The sequence below is a fragment of the Anolis sagrei genome, chromosome 11 (assembly GCF_037176765.1).
Source record: "Anolis sagrei isolate rAnoSag1 chromosome 11, rAnoSag1.mat, whole genome shotgun sequence".
In the NCBI taxonomy this organism is placed as follows: domain Eukaryota; kingdom Metazoa; phylum Chordata; class Lepidosauria; order Squamata; family Dactyloidae; genus Anolis; species Anolis sagrei.
Window position 1 is genome coordinate 34,528,270 of NC_090031.1, and position 18,446 is coordinate 34,546,715.

The window sequence follows — 18,446 nt, forward strand, 5'->3', positions numbered from 1 at the left end:
TCTCACAAAAAGCATCCTCCTCCCCATTTCTGTTCCTTTGCAGCAGCCATTTTGGGAGGTTTTATGCCTTCCAGTCTGTGCCTGGGGTTGAGATTAATTCACAAAATGGGATCAAACAGTATGTACTCATGCCTGACTCATATTCACAATGAATAGGGAATGCGTAGGAAACAGAAAAGTCTCCCAATCTGGTTTTAGGAAAGAGCTGCTGCAAGCGACACGGGTCTGTTCTCTCAATCTGGATACAATTGAGATATGCAATCCATATATTTGTTGTTGTTATTACCCTACTTTTATCTCTTTGAGAGGCAGAGCAGCAAGGAGGAATTGCTAAGAGGCTCCTGTGGAAATGTGTCTAATAGACAGGAGAACAGAGCATCGTCGCCCGCAGCAGCAGCAGCCTCATAAATGAAAAGCCAGATATAGAAATGCCTTGGAAACAGACCATGCAAAAGAGATCCTGGAGTCTGAAAGGAGAACAGAGCCTTGTCGCTCACAGTAGCAGCAGCCTCGTAAATGAAAAGCCAGATATAGGAACACCTTGGAAACAGTCCATGCAAAAAGGATCCCACAGTCTGATTGACAGGAGAACAGAACCTCATCGTTCGCACCAGCAGTTGCCTCGTAAATGAAAAGCCAGCTATAGGAACGCCTTGGAAACAGTCCATCCAAAAGGGATCTTGGGGTCTGAAAGGAGACAGAGCCTTGTTGCTCACAGCAGCAGCCTCGTAAATGAAAAGCCAGATATAGGAACACCTTGGAAACAATCCTTGCGAAAGGGATCCTGGGGTCTGAAAGGAGAACAGAGCCTTGTTGCTCACAGCAGCAGCTGCCTCATAAATGAAAAGCCAGATATAGGAATGCCTTGGAAACATTCCATGCAAAAGAGAGTCCGGAGTCTGAAAGGAGAACAGGGCCTTGTCACTTACAGCAGCAGCAGCCTCATAAATGAAAAGCCAGCTATAGGAACGTCTTGGAAACAGACCATGCAAAAGGGATCCTGGGATCTGATTGACAGGAGAACAGAGCCTCATCGGTTGCAGCAGCAGCTGCTTTGTAAATGAAAAGCTAGCTATAGGAACGCCTCGGAAACAGACCATGCAAAAGGGATCCTGGGATCCGATTGACAGGAGAACAGAGCCTCATTGCTCACAGCAGTAGCTGCTTTGTAAATGAAAAGCCAGCTATAGGAACGCCTTGGAAACTGTCAATGCAAACGGGATCTCACAGTCTGATTGACAGGAGAACAGAGCCTTGTCGCTCACAGCCGCCTAGTAAATGAAAAGCCAGCTATAGGAATGCCTTGGAAACAGACCATGCAAAAGGGATTCCGGAGTCTGATTGACAGGAGAAGAGAACCTCATCGTTTGCACCAGCAGCTGCCTTGTAAATGAAAAGCCAGCTATAAGAACACCTTGGAAACAGTCCATCCAAAAGGGATCTTGGAATCTGAAAGGAGAACAGAGCCTTGTTGCTCACAGCAGCAGCTGCCTCGTAAATGAAAAGCCAAATATAGGAACGCCTTGGAAACAAACCATGCAAAAGGGATTCTGGGGTCTGATTGATAGGAGAACAGAGCCTCATCGGTTGCAGCAGCACTTGCCTCATAAATGAAAAGTCAGATATAGGAATGCCAGATAATAGGAATGCCATGCGAAAGGGATCCTGGGTCTGTTTGACAGGAGAACAGAGCCTCATTGCTCACAGCAGTAGCTGCTTTGTAAATGAAAAGCCAGCTATAGGAACACCTTGGAAACAGTCCATGCAAAAAGAATCCCACAGTCTGATTGACAGGAGAACAGAGCCTTGTCGCTCACAGCAGCAGCATCCTCGTAAATGAAAAGCCAGATATAGGAATGCCTTGGAAACAGACCATGCAAAAGGGATCCTGGGGTCTGATTGACAGAAGAACAGAGCCTCATTGCTCACAACAGCAGCATCCTCGTAAATGAAAAGCCAGCTATAGGAACGCCTTGGAAACAGACCATGCAAAAGGGATCCTGGGGTCTGATTGACAGAAGAACAGAGCCTCATTGCTCACAACAGCAGCATCCTCGTAAATGAAAAGCCAGCTATAGGAATGCCTTGGAAACAGTCCATGCAAAAGGGATCCCACGGTCTGATTGACAGGAGAACAGAGCCTCGTCGCTCACAGCAGCAGCATCCTCATAAATGAAAAGCCAGATATAGGAATGCCTTGGAAACAGTCCATGCAAAAGGGATCCTGGGGTCTGATTGACAGGAGAACAGAGCCTCATCGCTCACAGCAGCAGCAGCCTCGTATATGAAAATCCAGATATAGAAACACCTTGGAAAAAGTCCATGCAATGCGATTTGCTTCTTGGCAGGGGGTTGGACTGGATGACCCATGAGGTCTCTTCCAATTCTATGATTCTGAAAGGGAGCCTGGACTCTTTGTGGAGTGGAAGCCAGGAGTGTGATGCAGCAGCTTAAAAGGCCAACCTGATTCTGGGCTACATCCAAAGGAGCCCAGTTTTTGCTTTACAGCATCAAGAACAACACCCTGATAGTAAGAACTGCTTGACAATGGAATACATCTTCTCCTCTGGAAGTCTGTAAGCAAAGGCTGGATGGCCATCTGTCGGGAGGGCTTTGATGGTGCCTTCCTACATGAATTGGACGACCCTTCCAACTCTAATATTCTGTGGAGGAGAGAGAAGGCAGAGAGTACATTTCTCCTCAAAATAACAGCCGCATTTTCCATCCGTTTTGAGGCCGCTTTGTTCCTCTAAGAACCCTGTGATGCCTTCTTCCCTTTGGCTCCTCTCGGCCCGCTTGGCACCGCTGTGGGATGCAGAGTATCAAAGCACGAAGCCCCTCGCTCCAGACCGGCGCTGGGCTCGTTTGGCGGAGAACAGGCCGGATTAATGGCTGCTGCCTCAGGGCAGGCCTTTGCCGGTGGAGACGCTCCGCTGGACGGTTTAGAACCGGCGTTCGGCGGTCAAGCCCCGCTGTGAGCTGATCAATGGGATTTCCAGTGCGGCCAGACCTTTGATAGAGAAGGGGGAGCCAAGGACGGGCCTTCCGAACATACCGCCCTAACATCCCAAACACTATCATCATGATGGATTTGTTTATAGCAGTGTTTCTCGACCTTCCGAATGCCGCGACCCCTTAATAGAGCCCCTCATGTTGTGTTGACCCACAACCATCACATTGATTTCGTTACTACTTCATAATGGTCAATTTGCTGCTGTTATGAATCATAACATAAATATCTGAGATGCAGGACGTATTTTCATCCACTGGACCAAATTTGGCACAAATTTGAATACTGGTCTGGTTAGGGCAGATTGATTTTGTTATTTGGGAGTTGTAGTTGCTGGGATGTATAGTTCACCTACATTCAAAGAGCATCCTGAACTCCACCAACGATGGAATTGAACCAGTCTTGGCACATAGAACTCCCAACAGAAAATACTGGAAGGGTTTGGTGGGCATTGACCTTGAGTTTAGGAGTTGCTGGGATTTATAGTTCACCTACATTCAAAGAGCATTCTGAACCCCACCAACTATGGAATTGAACCAAATTTGGCACACAGAACTCCCATGATTAACAGAAAATACTTGGAAGGGTTTAGTGGGCATTGACCTTGAATTTAGGAGTTGCTGGGATTTATAGTTTACCTACAACCAAAGAGCATTCTGAACTCCACCAATGATGGAATTGAACCAAACTTGGCTCACACAACTCCCATGACCAACAGAAAGTACTGGAAGGGTTTGGTGGGCATTGACCTTGAGTTTAGGAGTTGCTGGGATTTATAGTTCACCTACAACCAAAGAGCATTCTGAACTACACCAATGATGGAATTGAACCAAACTTGGCTCACACAACTCCCATGACCAACAGAAAGTACTGGAAGGGTTTGGTGGGCATTGACCTTGAGTTTAGGAGTTGCTGGGATTTATAGTTCACCTACATTCAAAGAGCATTCTGAACTCCACCAATGATGGAATTGAACCAAACTTGGCACACAGAAGTCCCATGACCAACATAAAATACTGGAAGGGTTTGGTGGGCATTCATCTTGAATTTGGGAGTTGTAGTTCACCTGCATCCAGAGAGCACTATGGAATCAATCAATGATGGATCTGGACCAAATTTGGCATGAATACTCAGTATACCCAAATGTGAACACTGGTGGAGTTTGGGGCAAATAGGCCTTGACATTTCAGGGTTGTAGTTGCAGGGATTTATAGTTCACCTACAACCAAAGAGCATCCTGAACTCCACCAATGATGGAATTGAACCAAACTTGGCACACAGAAGTCCCATAACCAACATAAAATACTGAAAGGGTTTGGTGGGCATTGACCTTGAGTTCAGGAGTTGTAGTTCACCTGCATCCAGATAGCACTATGGAATCAAACAATGATGGATCTGGACCAAATTTGGCACGAATACTCAGTATACCCAAATGTGAACACTGGTGGAGTTTGGGGGAAATAGGCCTTGACATTTGGGAGTTGTGGTTGCTGGGTTTTATAGTTCACCTACAGCCAAAGAGCATTCTGAACTCCACCAACGATGGAATTGAACCAAACTTGGCGTACGGAACTCCCATGATCAACAGAAAATACTGGAAGGGTTTGGTGGGCATTCATCTTGAATTTGGGAGTTGTAGTTCACCTGCATCCAGAGAGTACTGTGGACTCAAACAATGATGAATCTGGAGTTGTGGGAAAATAGACCTTGATAGTTGGGAGTTGTAGTTGCTTGAATTTATAGTGTTCCCATGACCAACAGAAAATACTGGAAGGGTTTGGTGTGCATTAATCTTGAGTTTGTAGTTGTAGTTGTACCTACATCCAGGTAGAGTTGGAGTTGTAGTTCACCTACATCCAGGTAGAGCACTGTGGACTCAAGCAATGATGGATCTGGACCAAACTTGCCACGGATACCCCAAATACCCAAATGTGAACACTGGTGGAGTTTGCGGAAGCTAGACCTTGATAACTGGAAGTTGTAGTTGCTGGGATTTATAGTGCTTCTATGACCAACAGAAAATACTGGATTGGTTTGGTGGGCATTAACTTTGAGTATTGGAATTGTAGTTCACCTCCATCCGGAGAGCACTGTGGACTCAAATAATGATAGATCTGGATCAAACTTGGTTCAAACTTGGATCAATCTTTGACGATCCCTCTGATTTGTTGTAATTGCTGGGATTTATAGTTCACCAACAATCAAAGAACATTCTGAACCCCACCAATGATAGAAGTGGGCCAAACTTTTCACGCAGAACTGCCGTGTCTGGAAGGGACTGCCTCCCTCCAGCCTCGCACGCTCTCCGTCACCTGCACATGCGCACCACGCTGCCATGCGCAGAGCACGCCTGCTCTCCCCTCTATGCAAATACAGGTCATCCCAAACCTGAAATGGTTTCACACATTGGGGAGACAAGGGCCAGGAAGATCTAGGCCAAAGGGGTTGGACTAGATGGCCTTTGGGGGTCCTTTTCGGATACACGTTCCGTTAGAGCGAAGGAGCAGCCGTTGCCCCCCCCCCCTCTTCCCCGAACCCATCTAGATTGCAATTAATGTTGTCTCTTTCCCAACCAACAGGCCCGTTCCTCGTGCGTTCTCGTGCATCAATCGCACAAGGGCCGGGAATCAGCTTGGGGCCATCTCCCTGTTAGATCTTTCCGAATTGCCATCTGCCTCCGCGAACGGGAGGGACGCTCACATCTCGGCAGGAGGTTAAAATTCAATTTCGAGTCATCCTTGCTTTTGTTTTATTTTTTTCCTCTCCTGGAGTGCCTTTTTAATTTTCCCCCTTTGTTTCAATTGGACGTCCTTTCGATCCATTCAAAAGAGGGCCTTGGCTTGGGTTGAATCGGGTGAGGGATGGACTAAGTGACCTCTGGGGCCCCTTCCAGCTCTAGGGCAGCTTGAACTATTAAGGGTCTTGCTGTGTCGTTTTGGGAGCCCAAAGTGGAAAAGGAAACACTCTTGACATGCTCAGAGGATCCCCGGGATCTTCTCAACCTCAATGGAGGCCAGTTGAGGCCTACGAATCTCTGGGCTTTGGAGTTTGACTTGGAGTTCATTGTTCGTAAGTCATTCCTGACTCATTTACATCCATTCTAAAGTCGAATCATCACGATTCGACTGTGACTTGGGGGACTTCGATTTGAATCCTGACCTTGTGTCTTAGTCCAAGGCTGGAACCAATTCCCAAACTGGAACTATTCTCCAAATGGGAACCAGTTCTCAAACTGGAACCAATTCCCAAACTAGAACCAGTCTCTAAATTGGAACCATTCTCTCAAATGGAACCAGTCTCTAAACCGGAACCATTATCTAAACTGGAACCAATTCCCAAACTGGAACTATTCTCCAGGCAGGAACCAATTCCCAAACTGGAACTATTCTCCAAATGGGAACCCATTCTCAAACTGGAATCAGTCTCCAAATGGGAATCAATTCCCAAATGGGATTCAGTGTCCAAACTGGAACCAGTCCCTAAACTGCAACCATTATTCAAACTGGAACCAATTCCCAAACTGAAACCAGTCTCTAAACTGGAACCAATTTTCAAACTGGAACCAATTCCCAAACCAGAACCATTCTCTAAACTGGAACCAGTTCCCAAACTGGAACCATTCTCTAAACTGGAACTAATTCGTAAACTGGAACCAATTCCAAAACTGGAACCAGTTCCCAAACTAGAAGCAATTCCCAAATTGAAACCATTCTCTAAACTGGAACCAATTCCCAAACTGGAACCAGTTCCCAAACTGGAACTGTTCTCTAAATTAGAATCTATTCCCAAACTGGAACCAGTTCCCAAACTGGAACTGTTCTCTAAATTAGAATCTATTCCCAAACTGGAACCAGTTCCTAAACTGGAACCATTCTCTTAACTGGAACCTATTCCCAAACTGGAGCCATTCTCTCAAGTGGAACTTATTCTCAAACTGGAACCAGTTCCCAAACTGAAACCATAATCTAAACTGGAACTAATTCACAAACTGAAACCAGTTCCCAAACCAGAACCATTCTCTAAACTGGAACTAATTCACAAACTGGAACCAGTTCCCAAACTGGAACCATTCTCTAAATTGGAACCTATTCGCAAACTGGAACCAGTACCCAAACTGGAACAACCATTCTCTAAATTGGAACCTATTCCCAAACTGGAACAATTCCCAAACTGGAACCAATCTCCAAACTGGAACCAATTCCCAAACTGGAACCAGTTCCCAAACTGGAACCATTATTTAAACTGGAACCAGTTCCCAAACTGGAACTATTCTCTAAACTGGAATCGTTCCCTAAAGTGGAACCAATTCCCAAACTGGATTTAGTCTCCAAACTGGAACTGATTCCCAAACTGGAACCAGTCCCCAAACTGGAACTGCTTCCCAAACTGTGACCCAAAAGGCAAGGATTGTGTGTTGCTTTTCCCAAAAATGTTGGCCTCATACAACCTCGATGGCCTCCTTCAAAATTCAGACTAAACTCCGGAGCAGATTATTATTATTATTGTTTACCCACACACACTGATTCCAACAAGGACAATACAGTGTACACTAAAGCTTTTTGGGGGTGGGGGGTTGGTGGGTGGTAAGCAATCTTGGATGATGGCCCTGTTGGGGGATGTTGGGTGTTGTAGTCCCTCCCTTGGGCTGGTCTGGAGCTGCTCTGGGTCTTGCAAGCCGTAATGAAGTTATCCCTCCCGGCCCCCAAAGACCCCCCCTTGGTTCTCCCCGGAGATGCTGAGGCAGCCGCCTCCTCCTCCTCCTCCTCCTCCTCTTTCCGCCAGCAACAGCCTTGGCGTTTATTGAGCGCAAAGTAATAATTTATTGTCCTTTGTATGCGCAAAAGCCATCTTCATTATCCAGGGAAATGGGAAAGGCCCCAAGGAGGAGGAGGAGGAGGAGGAAGAAGAAGGCTTTGAAGGGTCAGCACATTTGGGACCCCAAAGAGGAGGCCCGGGCTTCTGTTAGGTCCATCCCACTCACCCCACTGGCCTCCCAGTCTTCCCAGTTTTGCAAATTTTGGGTGGGCTTTTTTGGGGGGGAGATCAGAATGGAAGCAGAAAGAAGAATAGAAAAGGAAAAGAATGGAAAATGGAAGCAGAAAGAGGAATGGAAAAGGAAAAGGAGGGAGAGCACAGAGGAAAGAGAAGAAAGGAAGGAATTATGGAAGAGGAAGGAAGGAAGGAAGGAAGGAAGGAAGGAAGGAAGGAAGGAAGGAAGAAAGGAAGGAATTATGGAAGAGGAAGGAAGGAAGGAAGGAAGGAAGGAAGAGGAAAAGAAGGCGAGGAGGAGGAAGAAGAAAAGGGTGAGGGGAAGAAGGAAAAGGGGGAAGAAGGAGGAAGAAATAATGGAAGGGGAAGAAAAAAGGATGAGAAATAGAAAGAAGATTAAAAAGAAGAGATAGAGGAAGAAGAAGAAGGTGAACAGGAGGAAAAGGGAAGACTAATGTAAGAGGGAGAATGAAGAATGAAGAAGAGAAAGAAGGAAAGAAGGAGGAAGATTAAGAAGAGGAGATAGAGGAGGAGGAAAAGGGAAGAATAATGTGAGGAGAAAAAAGGATGAGAAAAGAAGGAAGGAAGGAAGGTTAAGAAGAGGTGATAGAGGAGGAAGAAGAATGTGAAGAGGAGGAAAGAGGAAGAATAATGTTGGCGGGAGAATAAAGGATGAGGAGGAGAAAGAAGAAAGGAAGATTAAGAAAAGATAGAGGAGAAAGAAGAAGGTGAACAGGAGGAAAAGGGAAGAGTAATGTAAGAGAGAGAATACAGGATGAGGAAGAGAAAGAAGAAAGGAAGGAGAAAGATTAGAAAAGAGGAGCTAGGGGAGGAAAAAGAAGAAGGTGGACAGGAGGAAAAGGGAAGAGTAAGGTAAGAGGGAGAATAAAGAATGAGGCAGAGAAAGAAGAAAGGAAGGAGGAAGATTTAGAAAAGAGGAGATAGAGGAAGACAAAGGTGAACCAGGAGGAAAAGAGAAGAGTAAGGTAAGAGGGAGAATAAAGGACGAAGAAGAGAAAGGAAGGAGGAAGATTAAGAAAAGAGGAGGAAGAAGGTGAACAGGAGTAAAAAGGAAGAGTAACATAAGGGAGAATAAAGGAAGAGGAAGAGAAGAATAAGGTAAGAGGGAGAATAAAGGATGAAGAAGAGAAAGAAGAAAGGAAGATTAAGAAGAGGCAATAGAGAAGGAGGAGGAAGGTGAACAGGAGGAAAAAGGAAGAGTAAGGTAAGAGGGAGAATAAAGGAAGAGGAAGAGGAAGAACAAAGGAAGGAGGAAGATCAATAAAAGAGGAGATAGAGGAGGAAAAAGGTGAACAGGAGGAAATAGGCAGAGTAACATAAGAGGGAGAATAAAGGATAAAGAAGAGAAAGAAGAAAAGAAGATTAGGAAGAGGCAATAGAGAAGGAGGAAGAAGGTGAACAGGAGGGAAAGGAAGAGAAAGGTAAGAGGGAGAATAAAGGATGAGACAGAGAAAGAAGAAAGGAAGGAGGAAGATGAGATAGAGGAGGAAGAAAGAAGGAAGAGAAAGGAGGAAGAAAGGAAGAAAAGACTGAATAGGGAGAAGAAATGATGTCAAAGAAAGGGATAAGGAAGGAGGAAGATTAGAAAAGAGGAGATAGAGGAGGAGGAAGAAGAAGGTGAACAGGAGGAAAAAGGAAGAGTAAGGTAAGAGGGAGAATAAAGGATAAAGAAGAGAAAGAAGAAAGGAAGGAGGAAGATGAGATAGAGGAGGAAGAAAGAAGGAAGAGAAACAAAACAAGGAGGAAGAAAAGGCTGAATAGGGAGTAGAAATGATGTCAAAGAAAGGAATGAAGGGAAGGAGGAGGAAGAGGCAAATGAAGAGGCAAACGGATGATGAAATAGTGTAAAGGAAGGAAGAAGAGAAGAGCAGGAGAGGAAGAAGGCGGAAGAGGCAGGAGATGAGGCAGAACAGAACCCTGCCTATGGGGACCCAATGGGGACCCTATTTGTGTTAATGGGATTTTCCTTGGCCTCTGGCTCTGAGGATTCATTGTGGTGCCTGCTTTGCTTGTAGGGCTGGAGAAGAAGACCCCCGAAGAGAGGGAAGCAGAGAAGGAGGAGGAGAGGAAGAAAGAAAGAAAGACCCTTTGCCTGTCCCTCCCCAAAGAAGAGGAGGAGGAGGAGGAGGAGGCGTGGCGTGGGCCGTGGATTGTGGGGCGCCTCTCTTCGGAGGATTACGGCACACGGCTGCTGTCCGCGGTGCTGAAGCTGGAGAGAGAGGAAGGAAGGAAGGAAGGAGGAGAAGAAAGAAAGAAAGCAGAGGAGGAGAGGAGCTGAGAGGGTCCGAGGAGGGACCCCGTCTCCAACCCCAAAGGAGAGAAGGAGGCCAGGGCGAAGGGGAGACCCTGGAGGGGTCAAAGGCGGAGAAAGGGGGACCCCAAGAAGCCCATCACCCCCCAAGAGGGACCAGCCATGGCCATGAAGGGCTGGCCGGTGGTCCTGCTCTTCGCCTTCGCCTTTGCTTCAGGACTCCGGGATCAAGGTAAGAAGAGGGCTTTCCGTCCCTTCGTCGTCGTCGTCCCAATAATGAGACAAAACCTGTGGGCTTCCTTTGCCTTCCATCCACCCTCAATCCCTCTCTTTGTGGCGTCGAGACCGTCCTTGCCTTCCTCTTGCATTCCCTTCCAATACCTATTATTATTATTACTATTATTATTATTATTTTACTGACACAAAAACACACTATGTCACAGCAAACGAGATCTATATGCTGGATTTCGTAGCACAAAATCACAAGTCGAAGGGTACAATAGTACATATTATTACTATTATTATTACTATTACTATTATTGCTATTATTATTATTGCTATTGTTATTATTTTACTGACACAAAAGCACAGAATGTCACAGCAAACGAGATCTATATGTTGGATTTCGTATCACAAAATCACAAGTCAAAGGGTACAATAGTACATATTATTACTATTATTATTACTATTATTATTATTGACACAAAAGCACAGTATGTCACAGCAAAACGAGATCTATATGCTGGATTTCGTATCACAAAATCACAAGTCGAAGGGGACAATAGTACATATTATTACTATTATTATTACTATTATTATTATTGACACAAAAGCACAGTATGTCACAGCAAAACGAGATCTATATGCTGGATTTCGTATCACAAAATCACAAGTCAAAGGGTACAATAGTACATATTATTACTATTATTATTACTATTATTATTATTGACACAAAAGCACAGTATGTCACAGCAAAACGAGATCTATATGCTGGATTTCGTATCACAAAATCACAAGTCGAAGGGGACAATAGTACATATTATTACTATTATTATTACTATTACTATTATTGCTATTATTATTATTACTATTATTATTATTATTGACACAAAAACACAGTATGTCACAGCAAACGAGATCTATATGCTGGATTTCGTATCACAAAATCACAAGTCGAAGGGTACAATAGTACATATTATTACTATTATGACTATTACTATTATTGCTATTGTTACTACTATTAATATTATTTTACTAACACAAAAACACACTATGTCACAGCAAATGAGATCTATTTGCTGGGTTTTGTATCCCAAAATCACAAGTCGAAGGGTACAATAGTACATATTAACACTATTATTATTATTACTATTATTATTTTACTAACACAAGAACACACTATGTCACAGCAAATGAGATCTATTTGCTGGGTTTCGTATCACAAAATCACAAGTCAAAGGATACAATAGTACATATTATTACTATTATGACTATTACTATTATTGCTATTATTATTATTATTTTACTAACACAAAAATCACAGCAAACGAGATCTATATGCTGGATTTCGTATCACAAAATCACAAGTTGAAGAGTACAACAGTACATATTATTACAATTATTATTACTATTACTATTATTGCTATTGTTATTATTTTACTGACACAAAACACACTATTTCACAGCAAATGATATCTATTTGCTGGATTTCATATCACAAAATCACAAGTCGAAGGGTACAATAGTACATATTATTACTATTATTATTATTATTGGTATTATTATTGGTATTATTATTATTGACACAAAAACACACTATGTCAGAGCAAACGAGATCTATATGCTGGATTTCGTATCACAAAATCACAAGTCGAAGGGTACAATAGTACATATTATTACTATTATTATTGGTGTTATTACTATTATTATTATTGCTATTATTACTATTTTACTGAATTAAAAAACACAATATGTCACAGTAAACAAGATCTTTATGCTGGATTTCGTATCACAAAATCACAAGTCAAAGGGTACAATAGTACATATTATTACTATTATTATTATTGCTATTATTATTACTATTATTATTATTACTATTATTATTTTACTGACACAAAAGCACAGTATGTCACCGCAAATGGGATCTATATGCTGGATTTTGTATCACAAAATCACAAGTTGAACACTTCCCAAGCGTCTATTATTATTATTATTATTATTATTATTATTATTGACACAAAAGCACAGTATGTCCCAGCAAACGAGATCTCTATGCTGGATTTCGTATCACAAAATCACAAGTCGAACACTTCCCAAGTGTCTAGGATTGTGTGATGTATTTTCATATATACATCACACATTATTATTATTATTATTATTATTATTACTATTATTAGTAATAGTAGTATTATGACTATTATTCTTACTATTATTATTACTACTACTATTATTATTTTACTAACACAAAAACACAGTATGCCACAACAAACAAGATCTATATGCTGGGTTTTGTATCACAAAATCACAAGTCGAACACTTCCCAAGCATCTATTATTATTACTACTATTACTATTACTATTATTATTATTACTACTACTATTATTATTTTACTAACACAAAAACACAGTATGCCACAACAAACAAGATCTATATGCTGGGTTTTGTATCACAAAATCACAAGTCGAACACTTCCCAAGCATCTATTATTATTACTACTATTACTATTACTATTATTATTATTACTACTACTATTATTATTTTACTAACACAAAAACACAGTATGCCACAACAAGCAAGATCTATATGCTGGCTTTCGTATCACAAAATCACAAGTCGAGCACTTCCCAAGCATCTATTATTATTACTACTATTACTATTATTATTATTACTATTATTATTACTATTATTATTACTATTATTATTGCTTTGAGTGTTCCTCAAAATGGTCTCAATGCCACCGAGATCTGACCAAAAACGTCAACTCGAAAATGGGAAGGCAACAAAGCAGGGTCTGTGTGTGTGCGTATGTATGTATGTATGTATGTATGTATGTATGTGTAATATATATGTGTGTGTGTATTTATGTATGTATGTATGTATATGGCTCCGGCGTCCAAGAGACGTTTATTTATTGACTCCCCATCTGGATGGAGGCTGAAGGCTGACCTCTTCTCGCCTCGGTCCAAACTTCTTCCTCCAAGTTGCTCTTTTGTTTCTGCTTCGTTTGGAGAAACGAAGGGACGGACGTCGTCGGGACTCAGATGGCCGTCTGCAGAGATGGCTCTATTGGATCATAAAGGGTTGCCCTTATTTGGGGAGCTTTATATATGCCTAAAATACCCCCCATATTTTCTTGTTTCTGTTGCCCCCCTGCCCAAGCAACCCCATCTTTTGCCTTTATTCCAGGACATGTTTGAATTCTGGAAAGCCTTCTTCTATTTCAGATTTGGCTTTTATGGGAAGGTTAGGAATCCTTCCAAAACCACCCTTTGGAAGGTTGGAAATCGATCATATTTGGAGATCCGTGTTTCCTCCTTCGGAAATGTCTAACACGCCAACAAAGGCATGATCTAAATGTCTTTAGATGGCGAAGTTAACTCAAATCAATGCAGGTCGAGTCTCCATCGTGTGGGGGGAATATTTGCATCGGCGTCCATGTGAAGATCCCTCAATTTTGACCCACAATGATTTGCCGTGATTTAGGACACACGCTCTCTCAACCTTTTGTACTTTTGGAGCCTTCCTTTGAGGAAGAACGCCAATTTGTAGCTGACGGCGTGGATTGCAACTGTCAATTATTGTGCATGTGTTCCTCTGTCTCGCCCAACTTTTCCTCCGTCCCTTGATCCCCGTTGGCCCAGATTTGAACCGGTTTAATCTCCTGGTGGTGGTGGTGGTCATGATGGGATTAGACTTGATCCCCTGCACAATTGGATTGGTGTATCAATATGTTGGTCATGGTGCCCAGGGTTCAATGGTGAAGCTACTCAGGGTTCCATGGGTCCTTTCTGTCGTACGGCCTCTCTCTAGGACTTCGGGGGTCAGGACCATCATGGAGATGATGCTTCCCAGGTGGAACAAGGTGGGGATGAAGGGGTGGTGCTTTCTTCTCCAAGTCAAGCCCAGGGAACATGGGCTTCATCCTGGTTTAGCCAACTGGTCTTGGCATCAGTCTTGGTCCAAAGACTCTTGATTGGGGAGGGGGGCACAAACTTGGGCAGGAGGTCTACTCTAAATAATAGCGTTCTGAACTATCTCAGTATCTCCTCTGTCTGTCCTTCCTTCCTTCCTTCCTTCCTTCCTTCCTTCCATCCATCCATCCATCCATCCATCCATCCATCCTACCATTCATCCATCCTTCCTTCCTTCCTTCCATCCATTCCTTCCTTCCTTCCATCCTTCCTTCCTTCCATCCATCCATCCATCTATCTATTCTATCAATCTTCTTCTCTGTCTGTCTATCCATCTATCCATCTATCTATTCTATCAATCTTCTTCTCTGTCTGTCTATCCATCTGCTTCCCTACCTATCCATCCATCTATTCATCTTACTATCATCCCTTTCTCTCATCTATATATCCATTATCTCTCTATCTATAGCTACCTATCTGTCATCTCTCTCTCCCATCTATCTGTCTCTTTCTGTCTCGCTCTATTATCTCTATCAATAGCTACCTATCTGTCATCTATCTCTCACCTATCACTGTCCTATCTATCTATCCACTATCACCCTTTTCTCATCTATCTATCAATCCATCCATCCATTATCTCCATCTATAGCTACCTTTCTGTTATCTCTCATTGATCAGCCTGTCTATCTATCTATCCATCCATCCATCCACTATCACCCTTTTCTCATCCATCTACCTACCTATCTATCTATCCATCCATCCATCCATCCATCCATCTATCTGTCTATCTATCTGTCTACTATCTTTGTCAATAGCTACCTATCTGTCATCTCTCTCTTGTCAATTAGTCTGTCCTATCTCTCTTTCTCTATTTATCCACTATCACCCTTTTTCTCATCCATCCATTATCTCTATCTATAGCTACCTTTCTGTCATCTCTCATTGATCAGTCTATCTATCTATCTATCTATCTATCTATCTATCTATCTATCTATCTGCTATCACTCCTCTCTCATCTATCTATCCATCCATCTATTATATCTTCTATAGCTACCTATCAGTCACCTCTCTCTCACCAGTCAATCAGATCTATCTATCTATCTATCTATTTATCTATCTATCTATCTATCTATCTATCTATCTATCTATCTACTATCACCCTTCTCTCTCATTAATCAATGTGTCCTCCTATCTATCCTATCTATCTATCTATCTAGGTTCTTTCTATCTATCTATCCATCCATCCATCCATCCATCTATCTATGTATTTATCTATTTATCTATCTATCTATTCATCTATCTATCCATCTATCTATCTCTCTATCTATATCTGTCTGTCTATCCGTCTGTCTCTATCTATCTATCTATCTATCTATCTATCTATCTATCTATCCATCCATCCATCCATCCATCTATTATCTCTATCTCTATCTCTCTCCCTCTAAACTGACCTATTTATCTAACTAGCTAGCTCTTAACTCTCTCTCCTCAATCCATCACCTATTCTGTATCTGCGATCTCTCTCTCTCTCATTGAACCGTCACCTGTCCTGTCTCTCGTCTACCTGCTTACCTATCGATCATCTATTTCTCTCTGATCAATCTATTGCCTCTCTCTCTATCATCTCTCTGTCACCTTTATTTCTCTCTCTCTCTCTCTCTCCTAACCACAAATGCAGATATTTTGAAATGCTCACCAGTCTGAGGAAAGAGCACCCAGCGGTGGCTTTTGAGGGCGAAAGCCAAGCTTGAAAGGAAAGCCTTCCTTCTTGGGTGATTTGGGGTGGAAACAGGGCGATCTATACATCTAGAGAGCCAAAGAAATAGATAGATAGATAGATAGATAGATAGATAGATAGATAGGCCTTGAAATTCACCCCTTTTACGCCACCGTTAAAGGCACAGGATCCTTCTCCGGGTCTCAGTTTGACAACCTTTAAGGACAGGGCCTTGTTAGTGGCTGCTCCAAACTGGAAATCCTTTCCAAACCCCTTTGGAAATGGGTGGCCTCTATTCCAAGACTTCCTTTTCCCTATCCTTTTTGAATTCTGCATACTGATTATAAGACTATTATGCTTTGCTGTAAGTTTTCCGGGCTGTATTCTCGCCTAAAGCATTCTCTCCTGACATTTCACCTCCATTTACGGCTAAAGGTATCCTCAGACTATTATAGGGCTATTATGGTTTGCTGTGAGTTTTCTGGGCTGTGTGGCCATGTTCCAGAAGCATTCTTTCCTAATATTTTGCCTCCATCTATGAAAGGCATCCTCAGACTATTATTATGGTTTGCTGTGAGTTTTTAGGGCTGCCTGGCCATGTTCCAGAAGCATTCTCTCCTGACATTTCACCTGCATCTATGGCTAAAGATATCCTCAGTCTATTATAGGACTATTATTATGGTTTGCTGTGAGTTTTCCTGGCTGTCTGGCCATGCTGAAGAAGCATTCTCTCCTGACGTTTCACCTCCATCTATGGCTAAAGGTATCCTCAGACTGTGTTCCAGAAGCATTCTCTCCTGACGTTTCACCTCCATCTATGAAAGGCATTAGGACTATTACTATGGTTTGCTGTGAGTTTTCTGGTCTACGTGGTCATGTTCCAGAAGCATTCTCTCCTGACATTTCACCTCCATCTATGGCTAAAGGCATCCTTAGACTATTATGGGACTATTATGGTTTGCTGTGAGTTTTCTGGTCTGCCTGGCCATGTTTCAGAAGCATTCCCTCCTGACATTTCACCTCCATGTATGCCAGGCATCCTCAGACTATTATAGGACTATTATGGTTTGCTGTAGGTTTTCCGGGCTGTCTGGCCATGTTACAGAAGCATTCTCTCCTGACATCTTGCCTCAATCAATGAAAGGCATCCTCAGACTATTATTATGGTTTGCTGTAAGTTTTCCAGGATGTCTGGCCACGTTCCAGAAGCATTCTCTCCTGATGTTTCACCTCCATCTATGCCAGGCATCCTCAAACTATTATAGGACTATTATGGTTTGCTGTAGGTTTTCTGGGCTGTCTGGCCATGTTACAGAAGCATTCTCTCCTGGCGTTTTGCCTCCATCTATGGCAGGCAGACCTTACAACTTCAGAGGATGCCTGCCATAGATGCAGGCGAAATGTCAGGAGAGAATGCTTCTGGAACATGGCCAGGCAGACCAGAAAACTCACAGCAAGCCAGTGATTCCGGCCATGGAAGCCTTCGATTATGATTCGGAATTGCGAAGCCGTGCTTTTGGCTCTTTGAGGCTTGAGTTCCATTCCTTTCCAAACTCCCGGGAGTCCCATTTGTGGAATTGGATGCCGCAACGTGAAGGCTGGGAGTTGTAGTTTTCCACGATTCCAAGGGTTCAAGTGTAAATTCACCTGTTTTGGGGTAAAATCGACAATAAAGACATCAATACGGAGAGGGAGAGGAGACAAATTGGGGCGAATACGATGCGGGCACCCCCAAAAGGTGTGTTGTTGTGGACGGGGAGCTGTCCAAGGCGGGCTTGGCATTTGTGGTGTGCGAGGCATGGCGGCTCCAGGCTCCGGGAACATTCTCATTTTCTCACCTCGGGTAATTCATTCCCTCTTCCTCCTCTCGCTGTATTACACGCCGCGAAATAATACCTTCTCCTGACAGGTCCCCCTCGCCATGATTTATCGACTCATCCCGCTTTGAAATAATGCTTTTCTCCCCGAGGGAGGCGCGCCGGGTTCGGAGGATCGGCGTTTGTAGCACAGGTCAAAGGTCAGCGATGGCCGCCCAAATTACTTTTTGGGGAAAGGATGGAAATCTCCCTTTTTTGGGGGGGAAGGGGGGATTGTTTCAGAGACATGATAGGCATCACTGATACTCGGCCACCTGAGGCCTCCTGGGATTAGTCCCATTGCACTGAGAGTCATGTGTTGATGCGTCGAATCGCCATCCCATAATTGACCCGCAGTGGACCTCAGTGGGTGCGGATGTAAACACACAAGAGGCAGAATGTCCCATCGTCCACCTTGCCTCCAAGGAGAGGAAGCAATTAAATCCCTAATGAGGCCGGACGAGGTTAATGG

At 43.2% G+C, this 18,446-nt stretch overlaps 1 protein-coding gene across 2 annotated transcripts in view; it reads left to right on the top strand.

Moving 5' to 3' along the window:
• Positions 1-10,132: 10,132 nt before the first annotated feature.
• Positions 10,133-18,446, top strand: part of SEZ6 (seizure related 6 homolog) — a 66,797-nt gene continuing 58,483 nt past the window's right edge. For both annotated transcript variants that reach the window (XM_060756679.2, XM_060756680.2), the window contains exon 1: positions 10,133-10,503. In XM_060756679.2, the coding sequence (XP_060612662.2) occupies positions 10,434-10,503 (70 nt within the window). In that variant the 5' untranslated portion in view covers positions 10,133-10,433. The remainder of the gene's footprint in view (positions 10,504-18,446) is intronic.